Source organism: Lissotriton vulgaris, chromosome 2_1 (assembly GCF_964263255.1).
Source record: "Lissotriton vulgaris chromosome 2_1, aLisVul1.2, whole genome shotgun sequence".
NCBI classification, from domain to species: Eukaryota; Metazoa; Chordata; class Amphibia; order Caudata; family Salamandridae; genus Lissotriton; species Lissotriton vulgaris.
The window spans coordinates 648,179,778-648,201,578 of record NC_141687.1 but is presented as its reverse complement, the minus strand read 5'-3'; the positions used below and the strand labels follow the sequence as shown (position 1 = coordinate 648,201,578).

Sequence of the window (21,801 nt, the reverse complement as noted above, 5' to 3'; positions counted from 1 at the left end):
ACACAAAGTGTTTATCTTTTACATTTGCTAAATTTTGCTATTTTCGATTGTCACTACCGAAATATTCCTGGTACTACTGTAAAGTATTGCTCTTGCATCACAAATCCTATTGTACATGAAAAATATTGTGATTTTAATTTGGTACCTACCTGCAACTGAGTTTCCCTTGTTTCTAGAAATAAATATAACAAATTAATATTTTTTTTAAGCAAAACAATTGATCTTATATATATATATATTTTTTTTTAATACTTTATTTATCATTTTCCAAATAATAAAACAATGATGTACCTTATGTTACACATTATAGCATATAAATAATGTCGGAGGAGGAGAGCATGCGCACATAACACATAATATAATACATTGTGGTGTTCATGCGCTGAGAATCAGTGATCTTTACCATTGGAGTTACAGGTGTAATATATAATACAGCATGGGAAGATGGAAAAATAAAAGCGGTAGAACAATGGCATATATAGTCACATTGGTATGACATCTCGCACATGTCAACAAAACAGTTAGTGGGGCCTCAGGGGACAAAGGAAAAACCAATCAAACAAATAAAATACAGATGCATAGTTCTAGAAATGCACAACGCCTCAGCCCACTCCCTCCGGGACTATGTGGCTTTCTAGCTGAGACTGCTGTTCAGCGGTGATCTCAGCAATGTAGGAGCGGTATGGCCCCCAAATATCAATAGGTCGAGATGGACTGGGGACCTGTGTCGAGTATTCCATGCAATTAATATTGCAAAAAGCCATACTCCTGAGCCAAGACTTCAATCTCGGAGGCCGTCTATCACACCAGAGTAACGCAACTTCCCTCTTTGCCAGCAGGAATCCAATGCTGCAAGTTTACGAACAGTACATGGGAAGTTGGAAACCTATCCCAGCAACACTATTTCTGGGGTGGGGATCAGATTCAAACATAACATGTCACTGAAAGTGTGGTGTACCTGAGGCCAATAATCATGTAAAAGGGGACAGGTCCAAGAGAGGTGGGCATAGTCGGCGTAGGGCCCCTGCACTTGGGGCATTGGTGGGGACGACTAGGATCTATTTTGTGTGAACGTGCTGGAGTGTGATATAGCCTGCAGAGGAATTTAAAATGGATGAGTTTGTGTCTACTGTTTAGTGAAACTTCCTTCGTAGCTCTGCAGCACTGTACCCATTGATCATCGGAGATGGGTTTTCCCAGGTCCTCCTCCCACGCAGCACGTATTTTGGTGACTAGGGTGGGAATTGAAGCACTGCACACTAGAAACTAGGTGTGTTCCCGATTGGTGTTGGATGAGGAGTGTAAGCGGGGGGGGCAGCCTCAGGAACAAATGGAAATGTCGGAAACAAAGCCTGCAACATGGATCGTAATCTAATCAAGACAAAGGAGTCCATGAATGAGCGGTCAATGAAACATTGGTCTTCAGACGTAGAGAAAGCATGTCCCTCAGGGAAGAGGTCGCCAATGGTGTGGATTTGGAATTTGGCCAATGCGTGTTTGACTACTGCTTCCCCGGTGATCGGGAGCCAAGAAGCATTGGGCAAAGGAAGGGCCAGAGAATAGAATTGGTCCAGGCCAAGAATTCTACGAAATCTGTCCCAGGCCCAACAGGTTGACAAGACATTCTGTATATACAGCGGGTCTCGTGGGAAACCCCTAGGAAGAACAGTGGACAGGAGTCCAGGAAGGACCAAATCCGCTTCAGGTTTCAAATACAGAACGGGTATCAGGGTGAAACCAAGAGTATGCATATGAACATTGTGCAACTAACAATGAGAGGGGCAATGAGTTGCTCCAACCGGCCGCACAGTTGCGTGTCGCCATATTGGCTGTCAATATCTTCGCGTTACTACTATTAACCTATTTTCGTTCTTTTTTAACCATTGATCATATGTTTATCCATCTTCAACCTTTACTTCAATCCATACACGGGTAATTATGCCATTTTCTATGTTTCTAATGTGAATGCTGTGCCCATCCGGACTTCTTGCATAAACATGACAGATGCAGGGGTTTATCCAAAACAGCGTTTATTAAAACCAATGCATTTCGAGCATCAAGTGCTCTTCATCAGGGTACGCTGAAATTAATACAGAGACATATATTCATTAATAACATTACCAGCATTCAATATATTAAGTCATCTTAATGTTTGCAATTTCATAAAATCTCATATGTATCTTAAATAGCGGTAGAACAACCTTCTAATAGAACAACCTGTGGGTCCAACATCGATTATACATAGATTTACATGTTAAACATGAACTTTATGTCGACCCTACAATAATACATGTACTCTCTACATCATCAGATCTGTACTGTCCTTCATCCCTCTGAATGCCTCCCCAAACCGTTCTGCTTTACCCCTACCTGTAGGTATCATGTTTTCTTCCCTGTTACAATTGAAGCACTATTAAAACACCTGATTTCCTACTCAAACTGTTGTTCCTCACAGTGTTAACCTTTCACCCATTTTCCCATCTGCACTCCTACAGACATACAATGTCAAAGCGATACTGAACAATTTCTCATGACTCCGTCTAGGCACTCTAAGTACAACCTTTCTCATACCTGCTTTCGGACGCTCTCACGTTTACCTGGTGCAGCTTGATAGACGCATTTTGATTGAAGTAAACGTGAGAGCGTCCGAAAGCAGGTATGAGAAAGGTTGTACTTAGAGTGCCTAGACGGAGTCATGAGAAATTGTTCAGTATCGCTTTGACATTGTATGTCTGTAGGAGTAAGCAGCAAGTGTAGTTACAGAGAATACCGAACGTATAATTAATCACTCGGAAACACTTGTTTATTTTAACGTTTCAGCCTGAATGTTTTCATGTAAAAAGTAAAGTGTGCACACAGTGGTTTCTAGACAAGGGGGGATGGCTGCAGATGGGAAAATGGGTGAAAGGTTAACACAGTGAGGAACAACAGTTTGAGTAGGAAATCAGGTGTTTTAATAGTGCTTCAATTGTAACAGGGAAGAAAACATGATACCTACAGGTAGGGGTAAAGCAGAACGGTTTGGGGAGGCATTCAGAGGGATGAAGGACAGTACAGATCTGATGATGTAGAGAGTACATGTATTATTGTAGGGTCGACATAAAGTTCATGTTTAACATGTAAATCTATGTATAATCGATGTTGGACCCACAGGTTGTTCTATTAGAAGGTTGTTCTACCGCTATTTAAGATACATATGAGATTTTATGAAATTGCAAACATTAAGATGACTTAATATATTGAATGCTGGTAATGTTATTAATGAATATATGTCTCTGTATTAATTTCAGCGTACCCTGATGGAGAGCACTTGATGCTCGAAATGCATTGGTTTTAATAAACGCTGTTTTGGATAAACCCCTGCATCTGTCATGTTTATGCAAGAAGTCCGGATGGGCACAGCATTCACATTAGAAACATAGAAAATGGCATAATTACCCGTGTATGGATTGAAGTAAAGGTTGAAGATGGATAAACATATGATCAATGGTTAAAAAAGAACGAAAATAGGTTAATAGTAGTAACGCGAAGATATTGACAGCCAATATGGCGACACGCAACTGTGCGGCCGGTTGGAGCAACTCATTGCCCCTCTCATTGTTTGTATCACAGGTGCCTATGGGTTTGGCACCATACCGACCTGCACGCAAATGAGGAGATCGTAGAACTGGATGAAAGCAGTTAATAATGTTGAATTGAGGAGTGCACCCCATGCCCCCCATTCATTGTGCAACTAAAAAATAAAGATAAAAATCAGGAACATCAAAGCCGCCTTGTTCATATGGGAGAGTTAAAACCCGGCAGGTGACACGCAGATTTTTGTCACCCCAAACTAATCGCAACTAACAAGGAACGCAGTTGGGAGAAAAAAATCTTGGTGAGAGGAATTGGGATGTTATAAAAAAAAAGATATAAAAAGCGAGGAAGTACAACCATTTTAATTATGGCAATTCGCCCGTCCATAGATAGAGGGAGGCGGATCCACCTCTCAATCTGTCTCTTTAATAAACCAACTGCACTACCATAAATTTAGTCTAATGATGGCTGTGGTGTCCAAATGAATATGAACCCCCAAATATTTGGCTGAGTCTTGACTCCATTCAAGAGGGAAAGAGCAATTCCGTACTGTAGTGCTCGGGGTGAGTGGAAAGATGACTGACTTTTGCCAATTGATGCGAAGACCAGAAAATTTGCTGAAGCGAGTTATTTCCAGAATGAGTGGTTCAAGATTAATGTGAGGCATTCTGACATATAAGATTGTGTCATCCGATACAAAGATATCAAAAGTGGACCAGTACGGAACTGGAGCCCCCGGTGTAGAAGCTTTTCTTGAAAATGATGGACCCAAAGGGTCCAGCGCCAGGATGAAGAGTAGCAGGGATAGGGGGCATCCATGACGTGTGCCACGTGACGAGGAGAACTGCTCAGTGATGGTGCCATTAAGGCGCAGTCTGGCCGTAGGTGCAGTGTATAATAGTGCCACTGTAGAGACAAAACAGTCCGGCATGCCCATTCGTCTCATGATGGACCGGAAGAAGGGCCACTCCAAGGAGTCAAACGCTTTCTCAGCGTCGAGAAGGATTGCGGCGGCCGGTGTGGATGGGACTATTCGATGCAAAACAGAAAACTCGGTCCTCCGGTTCAAAGAAGTGGAGCGATGTGGGACAAATCCAGACTGTGATGGGGATATCATAGACTCCATCAGCAATGAGAGCCGAATGGCGATGACCTTAGCCAGAATCTTGTAGTCGAGGTTTAATAAAGAAAGAGGCCTGTATGAGCTGCATAATGTGGCGTCCCTGCCTGGCTTGGGAAGGAGAATGATGACCGACTCTCTGAACGTGGGAGGCAGGCAGCCCGTCTCAAGTGCCTCCGCGTATACTTCCACTAAGCGCGGGACTAAGACCTCTTTGTAGGCCTTGTAGATCACAGCAGAAAAGCCGTCTAGGCCTGGCGCTGAGGAACCTCTTAATGCCTCAATGGCTTCAATTATGCCGTCCTGAGGGATGGGTGTAGCTAAAAATTCCTGCATGTGTTTTTCAAGCTAGACCATAGTGATCTCGTTTAGGTAGTCACCCCGATCCTCCTGATCCTCCGCCAGTGTGGATGTGTATAAGGTTTTATAATAGGACAAAAAGGTGCTGCAGATTTCTGGCGTGGAACGAAGTAGATCACCCTGTGGACCCACAATCTCTGTGATATAAGACGAGTTATAAGGGGGGCAAAGCAACTGTGCCAATAGTTTGCCGGGTCTGTCACCCTCCACATGCTGCCGTGCCTTGCATTGTTTGGTCAGAAACTTCAGTTCCCTGTCTGCCTCCTCTCTAAACTCCATTATTAACAACAGATATCTGGCTTCCTTTTCACCGAAGGGGTTCTGTAAGAGCTCTCTATCTAGTGCAGCAATGTCCTTTTCAACGCAAGAGAGTGTGGAGCGGATGTGTCTTAAAGCACCAACATGTTTGGCAATGCAAACACCACAAATGGTTGCCTTAAACCCTTCCCAAAGAACTGCCCAAGAATCCACAGACCCAATGTTGAGAACGAAACATTCCTCAATGGCTTGTCGAACTTCCTCAGCGAAAACGGGAAAGCAATAAACAATTTCGAAGAAACCCCCAAAAAACAAGAGAACAAAGGCATCCGTCATGGGGGGCAGCAACACCACATCGGTCAGGCTGACCCGTATGTCAAGACATGAATGAGCCAGGAATGTACGTAATCATGCAATGTAATGTAATTTGCAGTTTATAAATCACCCGAAGGTCTTAGAGCGCTAGCAGGTCCACTGACAGAGGCAACGGGCAGAGGTTAGTAAAGCCAGGTTTTAAGTTTTTTATGGAATCTCATGTGATTGAGTTCAGTCCTAAGACAGACAGGAAGGGCATTCCAGGCCTCTGGGAAGTTTTACTAAAAGCCCTGTCACCATTTCTGACGGTTCGGACTTTAGGAACCGTAAGAAGTTGTTGGTTGGACGATCTGAGTGTTCGGGCCCTTTTGTAGAATTTGAGTTTGTTACCCAAATAAGATGGTCCTTGTCCATTGATGTTTTTATGAACCAGGCAACATAGTTTGAATTTTATGCGTTTTTTGACGGGAAGCCAATGCAAGGTTTTAAGGTAAGGCAGAGAAGGTGAACGAGATGGAAGGTCAAGCACCAGTCTGGCCGCCGTATTCTGCACTACCTGGAGTTTTGCCAGAAGATTTTCATTGATGGAGGCTAACAGGGCATTCCCGTAGTCGATCCGACTAACGATGAGGCCTTGAACTAGAGGCATGCGAGACGATAGGGGGATCCATTTGAAGATTTTCTTTAGGCTGCGCATTATTCCAAAGCAGGTGCCAGTTACTCTGTTGACATGTTCAGCCATGGACAACTTATTGTCCGCAATAACCCCTAAGTTCGTGACTAATGTCTTCAGAGTGGGACACTTACCCAGAGTGATTGGCCACCATTCTTCTGACCAGATACTATCGGCCTTTCCAAAGAGTACAATCTCGATTTTACTAGCGTTTAACATCAAAAAATTTGCTGGACATCTAGTCGTGTATTGCAATTATGCATTTTTGGAATCTTATTTTGGTCTCATTAGGATCTGGACCGATGGTAACCAAAAGCTGGGTGTCGTCAGCATAAGGTACAGTTTCAAAACCGAAGGCTTGGATCACTTTGGCCAGAGGGGACACATATAGGTTAAAAAGCATAGGGCTCAATATTGATCCTTGGGGTACGCCTTTATCATTTCCTTGATAGTCCGAGAAATGTTTTCCCACTTGGACCCTAGAGCGCCTGTTAGACAGATAGCTCTTAAGCCAAAGCAGTGCGGGGCCCTTGACACCAATCTCTGTCAAACGTTCTATCAAGATGTGATGCGAGATGGTGTTGAAGGCCACCAATCAAGCAGGACCAGTATGGCGGACTGCCCAAAGCCCAAAGTCATCCTGGCTTTGTGCACTATTTCGAGCAAGGCAGTCTCAGTGCTGTGAAATGCCCTAAAGCCAGACTGAGTAGGATCCAGAAGCATGTTTGTCTCCAAGTAGGAGCCTAATCGCTTATTTACCAAGGATTCTATTATTTAACCAAATAGTGGCAGAAGAGAAATGGGGCGGTAGTTTGAAAGTTGTTTTGCATCGGCTGAGGGCTTTTTCAGGATTCGGGAAGATCAACCCCTTAGTTGCTTTTTGACAGTTTTTCTACTTTTTGTCGACTTCAAAAAAATGTCTGTGTGTCGAGGGATGTCTTCGAGGAAGACAGGTTTAAAACTGTATGGTGCGTGTCACCACACCATGTCAGTTACTGATCCCCACCTCATCTGTATTTGGGGTCTTGAGCGCGTCTGCGACTCAAAGTCGTGCTCGGACTGTCGGCTCTGACAGCCTTGCGGGCTTTTAAGCTCCTTGCCGCCCAGCAGTCGACACTGACCAGCGAGACTCCACGGGGATCCTGGTCCCGATTGAAGAAGAGGACGTCGCAGGACCGCTCCCAGAGCCAGTGGAGCCTCAGGCATCTGATTCTGTATCCATGACGGCGCTGGTCATGCCTATGCTATCTTCCCTGGTGTCGGACCCGATGTCGGTGCCTCCTGTGCTGCCGATGCCCACCAGTGGTTCCAAACAAAACCAAAGGGGATGATGGACAGAGTGTTGAACAATGCAAGCACTCACCCCCAGTCAATTGATCGGGGTTTAATCCATCATCATTTATTAGCTCACTCCTCCACCCCAGTTCAGACATGGCCATATGCAAATCAGTCTGACCCTGTGCCTCATGGGAACATTTCAGCCCGAACTGCCAAGCCATGTTTTCCCTGGACCGGAAACAAGCATCCAGTGGTTCCAGCCCCATCCTCAATCCGGACGACACCGATTTGGAATGCATCACTCAATGCCGATTTCGATGCTGTTAAAAGCCCAGTGGTTCTATATAGTCACTTGTTCATTTTCATGATGTTGCTGGCATGGGAGGGGTCTATGGACCCTTTAGAACATCACAATGTGTCTGCGGAATAGATGAGGAACTTGGGAATGCCATTGGACTTGACACATCCCCAGATAATGGCATGCCCTCTCCACCAACTGTGGCTATGGAGGAGAGGGCTTCTTCTGCCATTGTGGTAAGGAGGACAGCCGAGGTCCTTGGACTAGAGTTACACTCTCCGCAGGTCAGAACAAATCTTCTGACTGAAGTGCTTTCTCTGGTTTCTACCTCTGAACCCTTATTTCCTTCAAGGCAAATTGTCCAAGCCTAGCACAGGGGCTCCTATGACCAAGACAGTTACACATCACCATCACCTGGCTTCGGGCTACCCAAAGTTCGTCAAGTCAAGTGTATTTATTGAGCGCACATATCACCTGAGGGTCTCATGGCACTAGCGTACAACTCAAAAACCTGCTGAAAGAAAGAGGGGATGTTACTAATGATCAAACAACCATGTTTTTAATTCTCTGCGAAATCGATTATGCTCTGTGATAGAGAGCAAATGGGATGAAAGTTTTCCAAAAAGTGAGGGCAAGAAAGGAAAAAGATCTCCCGCCATTCTTTGCGGTACGCACTCTGAATGAAGTAAGACAGGATTTAGTGCTAGATCTAAGCACCCTCGTTGGCCTATACCAGCTACGTTTTTTTGCCAAATAGCTGGGTCCACTGCCATGCATTGTTTTATGTACTAGACAGATGATCTTGAAACGAGTACTTTACCTTATGGGAAGGCAATGGAAGTGTTTTAAACTAGGGGCTGATGGAGACATGGAAGGTAGGTTCAGTACCAGATTGGCCGCCGTATTCTGCAGTACCTATAGCCTGGAAAAGAGTTCTTCATTGATTGAGGCCAGCAAGGCTTTACCATAGTCAGTACAACCTAGGATCAAGCCTTGAATCAGTGGCTTCCTTGATGCAATTGGGATCCATTGGAAGATTTTTCTTAGCCTACGCATAATTCCATAGCTAGTACCAATTATGTGGTCTGCGTGACTTTTCATTGATAGTTGGTTGTCAATCAACACACCCAGATTTCGCACCACTGTTTTTGGCGATGGACAGGGACCTAGGTTGAGGGGCCACCAGTCCTCTGACCATACTTCCTGTGCCCTGCCAAAAAGGATGACCTTGGTCTTGCTCCTGTTCAGTTGTAGATGATTGGTGCTTATCCAGTCATCTATGTGGATCATACCGTTTTTTAAGCAGACTTTTGCATCAATGGGATCAGGACCTAGAATGATCAGAAGTTGAATGTCATCAGCTCAAGACACTACATCAAAACCATAGGATCAGATCACCTTAGCCAACGGTGCTACATAAAGGTTAAAGGGCAGAGTGCTCAAAATAGAGCCCTGCAGGACTCTGATATTTACTGTTCGTTTGTGAGAGACCATATTTCCGATCTGAACAGTAGTGGTCTGGTCCGTCGGGTAATTACAAAGCCTGTTTAAAACCCTACCTCTGACACCCACCTTCCAGAGCCGTTGTTTTAAAATGCTGTGGGAGATGATGTCCGGGCGACTGTATCCAGCAAGATGAGCATGTCTGACTGCCCGTTGTCCAGGGCTAGTCTGATGTTATCCATGACTTCCAACAATGCTGTTTCAGTGCTATGTGCAGCCCTAAAGCTGGACTGTGAGGAATACAGTAATCCATGATTTTCTAGATGTACAGTAAGTTGCTGGTTAATCAGAGAGTCCTGCACCTTTCCAAAATAAAGGAGCAATGATATAGGCCGGTAATTACTTGGTGTCTTGAGATCAGCAATTGGTTTTTTAAAAATTGGTCTGACCCTAGCTGTTTCCCATATGACTGGGATTGCTGATTATGCAAGTGACATGTTAAATAGGTCAGTAAGATTTCTAGGAAGTAATGGGGCAATGGTTGTAAAGAAACGTGGTGGAACCGGGTCTACTATAGAACCTGATTTTAGCCAGAGTGGTTATCACTTCCTCTGAGGTAAACATAGGGAACTCTTCTAACAAAGGGAGAGTGTCGTCAGTATCATTTTGAAGATTCTTTACCTTGTTAGTGTCAAGACTCGGGAAGGAATTATGAATTGCAATGACCTTTTCCTCAAAAAATATAGAAAGCAAATCTACCCAGTCTTGTGTCACAACAACGCATGGCTGCGTGGAGGGGGGAGGTACATGCCTTTAATATTTTATGGAGTTACTTATTAGAGTGTGTACCCTTTTCAATTCTATTTATAAGAAAGGATCTTTTTGCCTGTTTAATGTTAGTCAAGTAGCTGCGATGAATGATATACGTTTCCCTGTCTACAGTACTTTTACTTCTCCTCCATTTCCGTTTAGCTGTCCTGCAGGAGAGTTTTTCTATTTTTAGCTGTTCTGCAAACCAGGGTGCTGCCCTGGGATTATATGTAACCCTTTTAAGAGGGGCCACATTGTTCAATACAGATGTTATTGCAGCCTCAAAGGAGGGGGCTGCCTGGTCAATACTCTCACTGTGGGAAAAAAGAGGGGGGGCTAAAATGAGCAGAAGAGGCGATGGAAGCAACTTTTTGCTAGGGTCTTCTCCATGTGCATTCATGACTGAGATCCTTTTTTTCAGTAACTACTGATATAGAGAATTTCAGCATATCATGATCTGACCACAACACTGGAAGGGGCGGCTCCACTCTAATATTGGTTGTATTGGTGAGCATAAGGTCCAGGGTGTGACCAGCCGAGTGGGTCGATCCTGTCACCATTTGGACCAGACTTAGTGTGTTCAAATTGGTGATCAGCTGATTGGTGTTGGGATCTAATAATATTTTCTCATGGTAATTGAAATCCCCAATCAGGAGGAACTTTTCGGCTTTTAGTACATGGGGGAGCAATGGCTTTAAGCAGATTATGTGTGAAATTAGTATTCAAAACCGGAGGGTGATACACTATTACCTCGCCAGGTTCTCTTAGATTGACTTTCCATTCTGAAAATACATAATTCTGGCTGGTCTGAGATAATAGAATCCATTATGGTGATTTCAAGTTCAGTCATAGTGGCTGTTGCTAGACCACCTCCTCTCCTGATGTGTCTATCCAATCTCCTTAGATGGTATGGGGGGGAAAGCGACTGCCACATCAGGAGAAGCGTGTTCATGGAGCCAGGTTTCAGTGATGGAACAGATATCCGGTCTTTCGATATCCAGAAGACTCTTTATTTCAACTGCATGTTTTGGAACTGAATGAGCATTGAAATATAGCCCTTTTAGTTGTTTAGATATCTTGGGAATGTCAGAATCTGTGTGACCTTTAGATAATAATTCAGGCAATGGATCTTGCTCTTTACAGTGAATCTTGCTCTGGGCTTTGTTTTGAACTGTATTCACAGCTGTTGCTAGGCAGTCATAAGGAGAGGTAGATCTCTCAGATCTGTTTAGACTTTTAAGTTCCAAGCTTGAGTACCTAAACTGTGCCTTAGTCTCTGCTCACCAAGCTGGTGTAGCTTAAAGGGAAAAAACGGGCAGGGATGCTGGCGTCTGGCGACGGTCGGGTGCGGACGGGCGCAGACGGGCTTGCATTTGGCATGCCTCTGGCACACCGTTGCATGCGTCCGCTGCGCGACCGCGCCCTTTCCTACCTTAAATAGGTATGGTAGGGCTTGCCCATGTGACTAGAGCGCAAACCTCGTTGTACCGGAAAAAAGAAACCTGAAGAGCACGTTCATCCGCACAAGCCGCGGCGGACCAGGGACTGCTGGCAGTTAGAAGGTAGAGGTAAGGAGAGTAGCATAAATTCCAAGACGGCGCAATTTAAAACATAAATGTGGCAAAAGCAAGGAATTTTTACATGAAAACAGTGCTTTACACATTTAGGGCTAAAAACGATTAATTCAAATTTCTCGCAGAGCAATTTACTAGTGGCAGATGGCAAGCCATAGATGCAGCTTACAGCAGGGAGTCCACTCCCTCAGTCAACAACCCACCCCTGAAAGCTTGTTGGTGCAGTCTTCAACTTTCACGCCCCCGGACAGTTGGCTGGAATCATTTGGCAAGAATTTTTTTTTTTCTCCAGCCTGGAATTTGCAGTTGGTGAATACTACATGCTTATTGAGCCATTTCTCCAATTACCTCTGGGAGATAGTTGTGCAAGTGCTGCCACAGGTTCCGAACGAGGCCTGGCTGTACTCTCCAAGGCAGTAAAGGACAGGAGAGATGCAGGGGAATTCACCCTAAGGAGTGGCCTTGACACAACTGATTCATTGGGTGGAGCGAGTTCATCAATGTGGCCTTATGGTGCCATGCCTGGCTTAGAACATCTGGCTTCTCGGTTGATTTCCAGGCTAATTTGATGGACATGCCTTTTGATGGTTCCTGTCTGTTTGGAGAGAAGGCAGACTCAGCCTTGGAGTGGTTCAAGGATTCTCATGCTAAAGTCAGATCCTTGGGCCTCGTGGCTGGTCTAGCTTCTGACCCTTTCGTGGCATTGGTAGTTGTTTTCAGACGCATCAACCCTATCCCAGACACTGTCCTGCTCAGACTTCCAAAGTTGTGCAAGGACATGGCTCATTCCTTCATACGAATGGAAGCCAGAAGTCATCAGACACCCAGCCCTTGGCAGCCACATCCTCCAAACACTCCTAGTCTGACTCTGCAAAACCATGCTACTCCAGTTGGAAGGAGAATACATCCTCATCTCTTCCACAAGAGGTCCATAAAATTGGACAGGTGGGTCATGCAGATTATTCAGGAGGACTATTTTCTGCCTTTCCTTTCTTTTGCTCCTCCTATTCCACAACTCCAAGAATGACTGGTGGAGGATCATCTAATTTTGCTCTGAGAGGAATTTGTAGTGCTCCTGGCCAAGGGGGCTATAGAGAGTGCCCCAGTTTCAGAAGTAGGTAGTGGTTGATATTCCCGCTACTTTCTGATTCCGAAAAAGAACAAAGGGTTGTTGCCCATTTTTGAACTTCTGACTGTAAATCTCTTCCTCAAGAAGTAGTTTGAGTTGCTTACTTTAGCTAAGGTCTCGTCTGCCCTAGACCAAGATGACTGGATGGTAGCAATGGACCTTCAGGATGCTTATTGTCACGTCCCCATCCTGCAGGACCACAGACGTTACTTGCTGTTCAAGGTAGGCCACAACCACTTTTAGTTTACGGTGCTCCTCTTTAGCCTTACCAGTTCGCTTCTGGTGTTCACCAAGGTGATGGTGGTGGTTGGAGCTCCTCTGTGCAGGTTAGGGGTTTCATTCTTTTCCTGCCTCAACGACTGGCTGACGAAGGCATTTTCCCCCCAGGCTGTCATCTCCCACCTTCAGACTATGGCGGACCACCTGTATTCTCTGGGGTTCTCCATAAACATGCCGAAGTCACTGCTGACTCATTCTCAGACACTCCCTTTTATCTGGGCTGCTCTGGACACAGTGCAGTTTTGGGCCAATCCTCCCGAGCTAAAAGTCCAGGATATTCAGGTTATGAAACCGATGTTTTGGCTGGATTTTGGTGAGACTGACTCTGAGGATGCTGGGCCTCTTGGCCTCCTGCATCATGTTGGTAAAGCATGCCAGATGGTGTATGCATGCTCTGCAGTAGGACCTGATGTTTCAATCAGAGCAACATCAGGGAACTCTCGCCAATATGGTCCAGATTTTGGAAGGAACTACAAGAGATCTGTATTGGTGGTTGATGAACCGCAATTGGGTCAGAGGCAGACCCCTCTCCCACCTTCAACCAGATCCCACAGTGGTGACAAGAGCGGGCATCTGTATGTTTCACGCTTCTTCCACTCATCTTTGATGAGGATCCTTCCCTCTCTGGCTTGTTTCCTGCAAATTGACCGTTGTCGCATCAGAAGGCATGCGGGGTACTCTCGAGGATCACAGACGCGACCAGAGTCTTCTTCCCGAACCATGCATCGCTTTTCCGGCCCCACACAAGCCCTTTTTCATTGCCTAAATCTACCTCCACATGCATAAGTGAGCTCCTTGGGGAAGCATATGCTCAAGCGAACATCATTGTGGAAATACTATGGTATTTTAGAGCTTTACTCGGACGATGCATTGTTACATACCCATGCCCAGTCCTGAAGAAGCCTAGAATCATAAGGCCGAAACGCATCAACCGCCAATCCCAGGAGCCTGCCTTACAAGAACTTCAAAACAAAAAGTTATAATTCTACATAAGACCACTATTCTAATTCTCAAGAGACATTTGACAGAATAACTCGAAGAGCTGGTTCTCCCTTTCTGTTTTTTTCCCCTCCTAAGTGGCCTACCGGATGACGGTACCCACACCCTAAAGAACTGATTCAACCGTCTACTTTTGTACATTGTATACAGTCAACAAGGATTGTTGAATATATATATATATATATATGTTACGCAATGGCCCAAGAGCATTGAGGACGCACACACAGTTGATGAAATCTTTCGATTTATTAAAAAGGACACCAGCAGCTTCATCCGGTATTTAGATCCATTTCATTTTCCTTGCATCCTTGCTTTTGCTTTGTTTCCTCGCTTTTGCTGACGCGTTTCGAGGCTTCAGCCTCTTAATCATAGCTGGCTTGGAATCTGCTCGGAAGGACTGTTTGATGCTTCAATAATTTTCATGCTTTTAACCCTCAGTGGGCGTGGTCACTGTGTTGCATGTAGGGACTTGTGGTCCACTCGAGCACCATTGTTTCCTTATAGTAAGGTTCGTCATCCTTGATTTTACAGCATGTTTATTACCCTTCGTGGGCCCCCAGAGTGAGTTGCTGGTAAGTGAAGTCCCACCTCCTGAGCTGAAAACAGGTTTGGACATAGTTCCGACCACAGCTTCGCCATTAAGTGTCCGCGATGGTGCAGCCCTCCACGGCAGGGCAGCCGTGTTAATTTATGTTATGCAATGGCCCAAGAGCATTGAGGACGCACACACAGTTGATGAACTCTTTCGATTTATTAAAAAGGACACCAGCAGCTTCAGTCCGGTATTTAGATCCATTTCATTTTACTTGCATCCTTGCTTTTGCTTTGTTTCCTCGCTTTTGCTGACGCGTTTCGAGGCTTCAGCCTCTTAATCATAGCTGGCTTGGAATCTGCTCGGAAGGACTGTTTGATGCTTCAATAATTTTCATGCTTTTAACCCTCGGTGAGCGTGGTCAGCAAAAGCGAGGAAACAAAGCAAAAGCAAGGATGCAAGGAAAATGAAATGGATCCAAATACCGGACTGAAGCTGCTGGTGTCCTTTTTAATAAATCAAAAGATTTCATCTATGTGTGCGTCCTCAATGCTCTTGGGCCGTTGCGTAACATATATATATATATGTGTTAATGTTGTACATACTAAATGATAAATATGTGAAAAAACTTAGCCTAAATCCACTAGGAGTTCAGGTAACATAAATAGACAGGCGCCATGACATATGGAATTAGCACTCTGTAACAATAGAAAATTTCCCTTAAATGACCCTGCGCGCCCTGGAATGACACTGCGAGGTGCTTACTAACGCGCGCCTTAAACATCAGAGCTAGCATGCGTACTAATGCGCTCAGAGTTTCCCTAAAACATCCCCCGCTGCACCCACTGTAACAAAGCTTTCCCCAACGCAGATACAAGGCGGCTTGACAAACGCGCGCCTTTGAAACCCTGATAAACCGCGTGTGTTATTAAAACGCACGCATTATTTCCTGCAACATGCCGAAACTGTACCCGGTTTTAAAACACTGCAACAAAGCTTTCCTCAACTCAGATACGAGGCGGCATGACAAACGCGCGCCTGTGAAACCCTACTGAACCGCGTGTAGTGTTAAATCGCTCGCATTAGTCTTAGAACATTCCCCAACTGTACCCGGTTTTACAACACGCTGAGAATACACACAGTAGCGCGACAGACCCAACAACTCGGATTAAGAACAAACATGCAGGAATAGCCTATGGTGTCTGGTTACTAACTTACCAGCGCCGAGAAAGTTTTCCAATTGGGAATCGACTCGTGGCATCCAGTCCATCCAGGCAGAAACAATGCACACACATGCAGCGAGCAACAGGCAAGGCAGGAATGAGAAAATCACCAGGCTCATGTGACATAAGGGTTTCTATAGTAACGAAACCAAACAGGGGGGAGGATGATGTAACCAATTAGCAGTGAAATTGAAAGTAACTGGTTGATGTCAATTGTAAGTGGACGACGCCCCATATTACCATGGAAACTGGGTGTGACTAGTGTGTGTAATGAGAAAAACAAGCTAAATTGTGCGTAAAAACAGGAGTTGAACATGCATGATGTAATGCAATGACTAAGGGGTATAAATACAATCACAGAATGTCATGATGTTGTGAACAAGGCGGGTGCTTACCGCCGAAACGCGTCAAGCAGCCTATATGCAAGAATAAACTTATTTGGAATCAACCAAATTTCACGGAGTCAGTGCCTTACTTGGATGAGAAAGTTTGGAGTGTTCCAGATATATATATATATATATATATATATATATATATATATATATATATATATATATATATATATATATATATATATATATATATATATATATATATATATATATATATATATATATATATATATTCACTGAAAAAACCATAGGTTTCACACCAGTTATAGTTACCTGGAAATTTTACTGACCTAAAACCATTGAAATTCCCACGTTATAGTTAGTTGGACTCACTATAACTTGCGAGTTGGACTCACTATAACTTGCGCGCCTGCAATGCACTGCTGATGACGTCACAAATTACATCACTCATGACATGGTCAGTGACATCACTCATGACATCACTGATGACACCATCCTTGTGACAGACTGACAGACCTCCTTTCAGTGTAATGTAACCCTTGAAACACATATTCAAAATAGAAACTAACATTTTCCAAAAAATGGAGATACCCATACCAGTTACAACAACCAATTCAGTAATTCCACCATCTATGTACACATCCACTCATTCAGCAACAGTTCTATATAGTCACTCGTACATATACTCACCGGTACGCGCAGTCTTGCGGCGCGTCCCGGTGCGCGTACCGGTGAGCGTCCCGTTAGCGCTATTGCCGCGAACGAAAACATCATCGTGACGTATTGCGTAGCCGCATCCGCGTGATACGCACGGAGTAAGCGCACCCGAGTGCATACGATCACGCTACATAAGGGGCGCGTAGCGTAAGCGCGTCGGGTCATGTGACCTACAGATAACACTTTTTATGGGTTCAGGACAGTTTTGGTTTCCAAATGTTGAAAGCCCGGGTCATATGACCTGAAAATAACACTTTTCATTGGTTCAGGACAGTTTTGTTTTCCTAATGATGAAAGCCCCCACCTTTTTTCCTCATTCTCACTTTGTACTTTGAGTGAGGAAGACCTGTTTCCAGAGCTATTAGTACCTATTTGTACTGAGAAATGGCTACAGTAGCAGCAGCAGCAGCAGCAGCAGCAGGAGCATCTCAGCCACGACCACCACCACCACCACCACCACCACCACAAGTACCACCACAACACCACAGTGGTGGAGATGAAGAAGCGGAGGAGCAGGAGGAGGAGGAGGAGGAGGAGGAGGAGAGGCGGCGCTACCTGCCAGAAGATACTACCCCCTACCAGCCAAAGGAGCACATTGTGTGGGAATTTTTTTAAATACCAAGGGGCCTCAAGAAAGTAAATGCACCAAAGGTGACTTTTCTGATCTGTGGCACTGTACTTTCCAGGGGGAACCCTGCCCAAAAAAATTCTTTTGGCAACAGCACCATGATTCGCCACATGCAACGCCGGCACCCTAACAACTATAGTGCGGCAGAGGTCCGAGAACTGACCAGAAACCCTCCCCAATCTTCTCCCAGCACCTCCCAAAGTACCCAACCCACTCCATCGGGACCAGAGACAAGGGAGATGGTCCCAAACATCCAAACCCAGTTTGGAAATTTCAAAATAGTTTGCATATTTTGTGGGCGTACCATTTGCTATGGTGAGCAAAGTGTTAAACTCATCAACCGTGCTGGTGACAACCACAAGTGCCCAAAGAAACCTTAATTTTTTCCTGTTTTTTTTTTTTTGCTCCAGTTGAGCCGTTTACAATTCCCTGTTTTTTGTTTGTCCCCATAAAAATTCCCCCAAAAATATAAAATTGTTCATAAAAGCCAAAAAAAGTACAAAATGTTCAAAAAAAATATAAAATAAAAAAAGCAGTTCTTTTTAGAACTGCCTCCAATTTATAAAAAAATGCTACATTTTTTAAAAACTCTGTCATTCTTTTTTCCCCATGGTACGCTCCCCGGTACGCTCCCCGGTGTGCGTACCGGGCGCTCCCCTGACCCCCCACATCAAACCTATTGGGTCAGGGGGGGGGTCTACCCTGCCCCCTTTTGGTCATTTCCCCCTTTGTTTTTGCCACCTCTTGTGGCTCGATCCTTCCGAGACACAAGATGGCGGCCGCTCCGGACTGTTTGGAATGTTGACAGACACCCGAGAGCCAATCAACTTTCCGCGTGCGAACTCGCGTAGCGCGCTGGTACGCGCCCCGGTGCGCATACCGGGGCGCACTTATAGATATATTTTTTTGAACCTAAATTACTCAAAATCCACTGGAGCACATATCTTGAGACATAGCAAAGGCACATCGGGCTACCAGTCCCTACAATTCTGCCAAGTTTGGAAAACAATCCTAACTATAACTAATATATATATATATATATATATATATATATATATATATATATATATATATATATATATATAATTGAATAATGCTGTCATTATGAAATTGCCTTGATTGCATGAAAATCCTTATGTACCTTATTTGACGTATGCTGACTAAATTCAAGACATAAGTAACAACTTTGTTTATATCTACGATAGTTGCCTTATTCTGCATAACAATAATGCCTTGTCCAATATACAAAAATATTGATGTGTGTAAAACAGTTTAAGAAACATATGGCAACCTCTTTTACCGATAACAATTTATACGTTATTTTGGTACAATCTTTCTCTTCATTTATCCTGCTAGAGCTAATATGTTTTGTATAGGCTCAACCCTTTGTTTTTGTTCCAGAGTTTTACCTAGAGTGTGTCACCACACATGATAGGACATGGCATCGCCATTGCGAATCCTGCCTCTTCTAAAGTAACAGGCTATCGTGCCTCACGGGGGCCTCCTATAGTTGCCCTAAAAATTCCTGAGGATTAGGTGTCGACCTTTGATAAAGGTGCACTATTAAATAAAGGGTCTTAAGCTACAATATCGTGTTTTTTAACTATGGTTGTATTGGAATGTAATAATTTGAAATCTACATAAATGTATTGTATTGGATACATCGCATCAGTTCAAGTTTAATAGCCACGCTTTGTTTCATCAAGTATTTAATTGTAATAAATTGTTTACTCTCTTTTTTTTTTCGTTTTTTCCTTCTGTTTAGCTTGTGCGTCTTGATTGCTTTAGTGCCTACTGGAATGTGAATAGCAGCTTGTACTACCGAAATTCGAGAGAAACAATATTGGTAATTTTCACTTATCTAACAACTGTAACATGCATGTTTTCTATAATTTTAATAGTTCACGCATGAATATATTATGGCAAAGTTTTACTGGCCACATTTATGAAATGCTAGTTAAGGAGCAAATCGGATGCCTAATCGCAAATTACTAAAGCGAGTTGGTACTGGGGGAATTACAAGTCATTGGGTGGTTACATCCATTGTGTCTTTGAAAGGATTACAATGACTTGTCTATTTGATAGTTATAAATAGTCCCAATGTACAAGAAGTAAATTATTCACTAATGTGATATTGCCGCGGTTTATTAGGATACATTCCAAGGGAGCAGTTCTCTCACAAAACAACATTGATAAAGGCACATGGCAAGGTGTTAACAAGTGTTTGAAGAAAGTGCTAAAAGATGAATAACATGTGAGGTAAATATAAGGTGTTTTAATTCAGCACAACTCAAGCATATTATATATATGGCTGGTCTACTAGGTTTGCCATTGAATATGATGGAAGACTGGTAGGGGTATGACTCCGTAGAGGAAGCATGCCCTACAAGGGAAGAATTATAACATTTTAAACAATTTGCAGTACATTATTGAGAGCGTCATGCAATCTCCGAAGATGTTCCACTTTTCATTGGTTCAACCTGTAATTCCATATATTGATTTATTTTAACAGGTGGCTTTTAATCTGTGCATCCGAGAGGAAATACAGGACATAGTTACAATCTCTTTCGGCTCCTAATGGTAGTAGTGTGCTGTAGTCTGACACAGAATTATTGAGAATTTGTCAGTATAGGGGTTCTGCACAGCGTGCCAGACCCTAACTTCCCCCAAATATAGTATTGAATTGGAAATGGAAACCTGTTCCCAAGTGAATACTCGGAGAGGAAAAGAGCGGGTAGGCTATAGCACAGATGATCCAAACTGGGCTGGAGTAGGAGTAAATGCTGCACAGCCACAACAAGTATGTGGGCAGTCTGGATGCAGTCTCAGAGTGAGTTTGAATAACCTCTGCAGGCCACACACTGCAAAACATACCAGACCATACGATTAGTTTTAAAGTGGATCATCTCCCTACATCAGCATGCGTTTGACCACTTGTTTCAGGTCTTATCCTCTATCTAAAGGAAGGCAAAGACGAGCCCAAGGGTAACCGGGATACAGCCCTCAAATGCCGGAGTAGCCGGCCTCTCCACTACCCTGCAGTACACAATTTTAGGGAAAACAAGGAAAAAATGCTAGCAAAACAAACATTACAGAACAAAACAAATTGAAGAAAGTGCTAGCCGAGTGCAAACTGGTATGACTTGCTGGAACCTTACAACACACAAACGTTGCTACGTTAATTGTTCATAGCTGGCTCTACCTTTAGTATTCATATGTTCTTTATTGAGCCATAATTTTTCTAGAACACAAGACGTTTTATATTTAGACTTCTGCCAATCAACAATTTTACTGGGTTAGCAGACATCAAAGGCTTCACACTTAGTACCTACTCTGTATCAAGTCATCTAATGGTCTGTTTAATAGACAAACTAGGATTGTTTGAGGGTTTCAAATATTGACCTGTACCCTGAGGCCTATGCATGGGCTACCTACTACATCTGGGATCTCCCGTCCTTCCAGGTACTTTTATAGCAGTCCCTTGGAGAAGCATTGTTATCTCAAGTATGGTTAGTGTAAATCATGTTACCCTTCGTATTCATGCACCTCTCTTTATGTTGTGTGAACCATTTGAGCCCCTGTGAAACTGCCAGCATGTAGGTGTAGGTTGTTTGAGTGGTGTAAAAATCTATCCTAACTTCTGTCAAATTTTTCCATTTGGCTACAATAGATCACCTGTTCGTATCTAGATAATCTGATAGAGACTTATTGCTTCAGATTTCTTACTTTTAAATTTCCCAGGGGTGAGACTGAATCCAGAAACGTTCACATAAGCAGTACCCCGGTGTGCCATCAGGTGGCTCCATTCTGTGTTGTCTGCGTCATTAGTGCCTGATGTGACGTAGTGACCACCTATATAGATGCCATTCAGGCACGCACACGTCCGTTCTTTTCTTTTTGCCTCAGTTAGTGCTGATCTGGAAAAGAGCTACCTATCTGTCTCTTTTTGACAGACTTTTTTTATGTTTTGTCAAGGAATTTTTCTTTGTGTGTGTAGAGAGATGACCTCTACAAGGGCAGGATTTAAATCGTGTGGCACCTGTAAACGCGCCATGTCAGTAACAATCGACACCTTGTGCGCTTATGGTGTCTCACGCGCTACCACGACTCAGTCATGCCATTCATGCTTGGCCATGGTGTTGAAGACCTTAAGGGAGCGGTCTATGAAGCTCCTTGCGACCCGATAGTCACCAGCATCGAGCGTGACTCCTCATAGGTCCCGGTCACAATCGAAGA

The 21,801-nt window shown here is 43.9% G+C and overlaps 1 protein-coding gene across 1 annotated transcript in view; it reads left to right on the top strand.

Moving 5' to 3' along the window:
* Positions 1-21,801, top strand: part of VPS13C (vacuolar protein sorting 13 homolog C) — a 2,437,235-nt gene that overhangs the window by 323,982 nt on the left and 2,091,452 nt on the right. The window contains exon 11 of the mRNA XM_086955811.1: positions 19,331-19,411. Coding sequence (XP_086811937.1) covers positions 19,331-19,411 — 81 coding nt within the window. The remainder of the gene's footprint in view (positions 1-19,330; positions 19,412-21,801) is intronic.